Below are 7109 nucleotides of genomic sequence, written 5' to 3'. Positions count from 1 at the left end.
ACGATGGATAGCCCCTCTCCCTGGGAGTCTCTGGCATCCATTGGCCAGCTGAGGGGGAGAGGTGCTGATTGGCCAGCATTCCCCAGCTCCCAGGATTTAACTCAGCAGCCCCCCTACCCACCCAAACTAGGAATGGGAACCCAGCCTGATGGATGCTGCAGGTCTTGCCGATTGCCTGTTTAGGGGGTCAGGAAGGATTTTTTTTCTCCTGGGGCCAATTGGCAGAGGACCGGAAATCTTTCTGCCTTCCTCACAGCACCTGCAAGCGACGGTGGATTGAGTAGGGAATATGTTTAGAACCTAACTGAGGCATTGGGTTGGTGTTGTTTATTCATTGCAACTTGCAGGCGGTTTCCAGTGCAGTTAGGAGAGTGAAATGAACAGTTCCAAGAGGAAAAAGAGCTGGGTTTTGATGATGGGCTTTTGGGCTCATGTGATAGGTGAGACTTTGTGGTCTTTGCGGGCTGAGGTCTCCATCCTGCTGCACTCTCTGTGCCCCTTGTTGGGGGTGGGTAGGTGAGGACTCAGAGAGAGATGAGTGCTGGTGGGCAGGCTGAGAGAGCCTCTTCTCCATTATGGCTTATATGGTAAGCAGCCCTGTAACCGTGGCGCCAATTATGGGCTATATGGTAAGGAGCACTGTAATCTCTGAACTAAAACCAATTAAATGCCTGGTATAGGAGAGTATGGGTGATGGATGCATAATGTCTCTCCCTTGTGTTAAAATTTAATAAAATTTGTGGCCTGCCACTTAATTCTATGAATGTGTCTGTCCTCCTTTTGCCACTGTGTCCACATCAAATACCTTTGTAAAATGTCATGATTGACAGAACAATGTGACATCACACATGCTAATTGTGATATCACAGAACAATGTGCATTACTATTTTATAACATCTGAAACGGGTGCTACATTCTTCCCAGAGGTCAGACACAATCTCTGCCTAGGATAACTTCAGTCTAAGTTTTTTCATGTGGCAAAGTGAATGAGGATTATCAAACAGCAGGCGAGGATGGGGAAGGATGAGGGTTACAGAAATAAAATCACATGCAGGCTCAGTGTAGGGATGTGCATGCTGTGGGACATGTAATGAATGACATTGACTTGTAGGCCACAGAGAAGAGGTGAGTTTCCTGGAGGCTTGTGAAATGAGGACAGAGTAACGGCTGGGTGGTGTTGGGTATGTACATTGGAGGCGGGATCAGAGCCCATGGGCTTGCTCAGACCGTGGCGTCACACATTGCTCTTAAACATGTCTCTGTGTCTCTCCATCAGCTCACTGATCTTCAGCTTGGTGTGGCCCTTCCGGAAAATTCCCAGCACTGCTTCCTCTAAATGCTTTGAGCATCCAGGATACTTGGGATGGTCTGGGTAAAGTTGCAATCTCTGGTAGATTCCTCTGTAGCTGGGTTCTGGACCTCCTATCCAAGGGGTCCTGGCAGTTGGCAGAACTATTTTTAAAAGGGAAATTCTGGGCTCCAGCCAGCAGTGACCATCATGTGGGGTTCAGGCAGGAGGCCTGAGGATGTCTAAGCGTTCCCTATCCCTGTCTGAGCACTTAAGCTGGGGCCTGTCGCAGCCTGACACAGAGGAGAAGAGGCACAAGGGAATGTGGCCAGGGAGGACCACAGCCCCTGCAATCAGTAACCCTTTCCTCACCCAGTGGGTCCTTCTCATACCTCATCCAGTTCTCCTCAACCCAGGGAATCCCCTGCTGGCCCCAAACACAGCAGCTTCTCCTGCTGTCCCAGCTCCTCACCCCAAGATGATTATCCCCTTTCTTCTTCCTCCCCCCGCAGCCACTCTCCCTTTTTTGAGAATCTTTGGAAGAGATGGGCAGTGACTTCCTGCCTCTTGTTCCATCCCATTGTCTTCTGAGGGCAGCTGACTGGCTCCCCACTTGCCACAGGGGGACCCTTTCCTCTCTCCCAATCCTTGAGGAAGGCATATCTTCATGGGAAGGGCATCTGTCTTCCTTTCCCCTACCACTACCACGTGGTCCAGCCCACAGACTGAGCTGGTAGGACTGTGCCCCTGCACTTTGTAGACCATGCTAAGGACCCTTCCTTGTGCTGAAAAATCCCATCAAGTATGGATGGGACTCCCTAGCACAGGGTAACCTAGCCCCTCTCTGCCTGCAACCTCCCCAGGCACTGTGCCTCCCATCCTGCTGGATACCCAATCACCCTTTCTGCCTAACAGCTCCCTGGGGACATACCCAGCCTTCCTACCTTCCTGTATCTCTACTTCTCTGCCATGCCATTAGCCTAGCTTCCTTCCCTGCCTTCCATCCACCCAGCCTCCACTCTACATACACTACCAGATTCCCACCTCAGGACTAACTGAGTGGGAAAGAGTTGGGAGCACCAAAGGAATGGGGAGAGGGCACCAGAGACTTGTTGGAGGACAATGAGGGGATACATTAGAAGGCAAATACCCTTGGGAACTTGAACTGGGAAACTGAGACCACACTGAGGCTAGGCAGGGAGCACAGAAGGATTCACTGGGAGTTAAGGCCAACTATGGGGAGCAGTAGAGTGTCCTCTAGATGTTTACCCAAACCACCTACTTTAACTCCCAGGTGACAGTCAAATGGATAGAAACCCGGAGGTCACCAAGAGAGAGAGAGGGAAAGGGGATAAACTAGAGTTAACGCTGAGAAAACAAAAGGGGAGCTGCTGTCTGAGGGGATCTGCAGTGTGCATGTGGTGACAGACTTTCTATTCTCCCTCTCAACACCCTGGAGGGGACCGCCATTTCTACCTCCCCAATGAAGACAGCCATGGGGGCAGGGTGGTGGTTTCCTTTAGGGACAGATTATAGGCGAGTGTCATGGGGTGGTTGGCTTCTGGAAGTTGATGAGCATCCACTCTCTGGATCTTTATCCAAACCTCCTGAGAATTCACTAGAATACCCCATGGACAGCAAGTCCCTGTACAATTGAGCCCCACCTTACGTAGGTACTTGCATTTGTGCTGGGATTTGCTCCTCCACTGCAGATGATCAGTATGAATAGCCACCTAATAGAGACTGCTCCCTTGCAATTTTACAGATGCGCTGCCTTGCGGGGACTTTCTCACCTTTGGTGGCACTTACCTCCTGCAGTGAGATCTCCATAAAAGATGTTCCCTGGCACAATGTGCTGAGAATAAAAAAAAAAAAAAAAAAAAAGCTGTTCTCCCCACTCTGAAATGTGCAGAGTCACTAATGACTCCATAAATCCATGCCCTCCAGTGCTGAAACTCAAGAGGTTATATTTTTATTGAGATGAAAGGTCAGTCATATCACAAAGAATGCATTTTCCATCATGCAGCAGAGACCATTTTCTGGACAACCCTTTTGGAGTGAAATGTACACTGTTAAGGGTGGTTTTATTTAACCCCTGATTTTTATAAAGCTCAGAAGCTTGAAACCAAAATCTGGTTCTCAACAACAACAACAACAACAGCCCTTGATTCTTGCAAAGCCATGTGCACTGGTTAGTGAAAGATGAATCCTGGATGGTGAAGCTGCTATTGCTGATTTTGGTTGGTTTAAAAAACAATAGAAGCATTTGTCTAACAGAGTGGGCTTGATACGTATCTCTATGGATGCCATTCCATTGACTTCAGTGAAAGTTTTGAGTCAGACTTCATTTTAATAAGGGAAACTTCGAAGGTCTTATTAAAAAGTGTTTCAGGCTCTTTCCCTCATAAGTGAAAGATTCTTTGCAAGTGGGGATTTGGCAATGGAGATATATAGTAGAGATTTGGGGCCTGGTTTAAGAACAGTTGCTAACTTTTTATGTGCAGTTCTCAGGTTCCTTTTGGAGCTGGAAATACAAAATGTCCCTATTTTTAGCAAAATATCTATCATTTTCCAGCTTTATGCAGCTCTGATTGAGCCCAATCCAAAGTTTTGGCTCTAGAATCAGATCTAGATTTTGAACATCTCCAAAGTAGGAGACTGTTCAGATCCCAGGTTCCAAAAGGAGGGAATCTTCCTCCAAATGAGTGAGGTGAGAAGCAACCTAGGAAATGGTGTTTGAAAACAGGCTGAAGAGCAGTGGGAAAGAGATTTAAAAGGTCTCCTCTGGCCCCCCAAAGCCCTGGCCACATCCCTTATTATAAATGCTACTGGGTGACTCAGATGCTTTTTGGCAGAAAGGAGTCAGGGAGCAGCACAGAAAGTCAACCACATGGGAACTTCAGAGTTTATTATAGTCCATTAGGGAGTAGGTGACACAAAGATCTTTGCTGCTATTTGTCTCACCATCTCACCCGTACGTTGCTGCCTTCAGACATTGTGGTGCAGTCCAAATCTGCCTGCAGGGGGGACCATCTCCATCCTGCTGCCACTGGTAAGTTGATGGTACTCCAATGTTCCCTGTGGTAAATGCTTCTTTAAACAGCCCGATTTATCATTCTTGCCACTAGCTCAGCATGGTCCTGGTCCCTTGAAATCCAACCTGCAGCAGCTTCATAGGGTGGTTGGGCCTTTAAGCTTCTAGCAACATGTAGTCCCATCATCGCTTTAAATCTTACTATCAGATTCATGTGGCTGTTGCACCTGTAAATGACCCTAGTCCTTTCCAGCCCCTCATTGTCAATATCTGTTTAACATGCTGCTCCACAGGGTTGGTGCCCCAGCTGTCCCTGCACATGTCCTAGAACTGCAATATATGGGGGAGCCTTGCCCTTTTAGATATCCCCTTTCAGCCAGCAGTTCTTGGCTACCTGTCCCACCCCAGGCCGGGAAGCAGGACTGAACTGGAGTAGCTGGGCGATGAGGGTTTTGCAGGGCTCAGGCAGAGGAGGAAGACCATCAGGGTAGAGGACCCCCTTTTTCTGGCGGCGGGGCATGCTATGGATGTGGGTGTCGTCGAAGGGCATGCAGCCAGTCACCATCACATAGAGCACCACCCCCAAGCTCCATATGTCGTACTTCTTGGCATCGTAGGGAATACCCAGCAGCACCTCGGGGGAGGCATAGGCAGCTGATCCGCAGTAGGTGGTGCTTAGGTCTGGGTAGCCACATGCCTCTTTGCCAAAGCCAAAGTCAGTGAGCTTTGCTCGGCGGCCGTCAGAGGTAAGCAAGACGTTCTCACACTTGAGGTCCCGGTGCACCAGGTTCCGGTCATGAAGATAGCGCACAGCACCCACGATCTGTCCAAAGATGTCCCGGGCCTCTGGGACACAAGGTAGTTTCCCCAGTCGCTGCACCAGCTGGAGCAGATCAGTGGACGCTGCTTCCATCACAATGTAGAGTTTCCCATTGCAGACCTCGATGAACTCAAAGACCCGCACAATATTGGGGTGCCGGATCACCCGCAGGATGGAGAGCTCCCGTGGTAGAAACTTGTGTACAAAATCGGGGGGTGCCCGGCGCCGATCCACCACCTTGATAGCTAGTGGGCCCTTGTACTTGGCTGAGGTGGCCACCCTCACCTTGGAGTAACTGCCCTCACCCAGGGTCTGGCCTAGCTTGTAGCCAAGCTCGTTAAGCAGTTTGTCTCCTCCAGAGATTCTTGACATGGTGCAGTGTGGCTTGATGGGTTCTGATGGGTTTGATTGGGGCTGGTGTTTTGCTCCAGGGATTGAAAGCTTTAACCCATTGTGCGTGGCAGCTGTTGACTTTCACCCCGCCCTGTGTTCCCACTGGGTACTTGGTCTAGGGGCATCACTGCTTACCTGGGTATTGTGATGTGCTAGAAGTGTCATGGGTCACTCCCTTTGTGCGTTGCCAAGGGTGTCAAGTTAGCTCCCTTTCCTTCCTCCGCTCTTTGGGATCCTGGGCATATCATGTACAAAAGCAAGGGGAAAGCTCCTCATGTTAATTTTCTTGAGGTTATTGTCCCTTCCACTTGAGTTTGGGCTAGGCTTCTTGAAATAATAAGAGCCTGCCTAGTCACGAGCATCCTGGAAGGAGCAATTAATTTCTGGTTTTTGCCAGACTGATACATGTTCTGCACAGAAAACTAGATATATTCAAATCAGGATTTACACAAAGTGGTGCAAAAAGAATGGTTTTATACCCTGCCAAACTGCAAGTTGTTTTGGGTGACTGTGAATATTTATTTTGTAATTCTGAGGTTGTGTTACCGGATGATTTTAAACCAATTGAATTTAGCCAATGATGTTGCCTACAAATGCTGCTCTTAATTTAAAACCTTTATTTTTAATTTAACTGTTCTGGTAATTAAGCCCTAAAGGAGGTTCCAGGGAAAGCCGCAGCTAGCTAACTTTCCCTTGAAAGGACACAGATATAGGCTTCTGATCAAGAATAGATGGTCCAGCAGTAAATCTTCAAACAGAAAAGTAGTATTTATTTAGAAGTGAGTCATTCCAGTAAAAGAGTAGAGAGAGAGAAAATAAGGTTACAGTTAAACAGGGAATGAAACGGCGCGACAAATAAAAATGCAACACTACATTAACAATTTCAATTTAACTCTATGGCATATAACAATATAATCATTCACGTAATACTCTATACCTTGTAACAATATATTAATTAAATATTCAATATTAAATACTTAAAACTAAGCACCTAGGAAGCGCTGGCCTGGTGATTACTAAATGGGTAGAAACAGATCTCAGACAGAAACATCCAACTTTATTTACATTGCAGCCCCTAATAAAAAGAAATTGGACATACAGGGGCTTTTTTAACAATCCCTCTGAATCGTCTTTGAGGGCCTTATGCTCAGTCTATGTTTCGGGAGCACTGGAAGCAATCTGTGCTGTTCAGGCGGCTGCCTGCTTCCACTGAGGTAAAGTTTCTCTGCAGGGAGCAGATATAGAAGCCTGCTTGACTGCTGCTGAGGTAGCTGCCGCAGTGGCCTTGGCTGGCTGGGTGGCAGAAACAGCCATTGCCAGGGGCAACCTTGGAACCCTGAGTGTACTGCTGCTGCGAGAGCTGCTTGGGAACGATGCTAGCGAGCGTGGGTTGCAGGGTTGTCGTAGCTGCTTGGGAACGATGCTAGCGAGCGTGGGTTGCAGGGTTGTCGTAGCTGCTTGGGAACGATGCTAGCGAGCGTGGGTTGCAGGGTTGTCGTAGCTGCTTGGGAACGATGCTAGCGAGTGTGGGTTGCGGTGCTGTTGTTATTGCTTTGCTAGGATGGAAAGGCCAT

General features: G+C 48.3%; 1 protein-coding gene across 1 annotated transcript; it reads right to left on the bottom strand.

The window, feature by feature from the left end:
- Positions 1-4680: 4680 nt before the first annotated feature.
- LOC115659969 (testis-specific serine/threonine-protein kinase 6-like) lies at positions 4681-5514 on the bottom strand. The gene has a single exon (XM_030580816.1). It carries the CDS (start codon positions 5512-5514, stop codon positions 4681-4683), a length of 834 nt encoding a protein of 277 aa, XP_030436676.1.
- Positions 5515-7109: the final 1595 nt, after the last annotated feature.

The sequence above is a fragment of the Gopherus evgoodei genome, chromosome 11 (genome assembly GCF_007399415.2).
Source record: "Gopherus evgoodei ecotype Sinaloan lineage chromosome 11, rGopEvg1_v1.p, whole genome shotgun sequence".
Taxonomy (NCBI): domain Eukaryota; kingdom Metazoa; phylum Chordata; order Testudines; family Testudinidae; genus Gopherus; species Gopherus evgoodei.
Note: the sequence above shows the minus strand (reverse complement) of the source record. Positions and strands in the feature narration are given on the sequence as shown.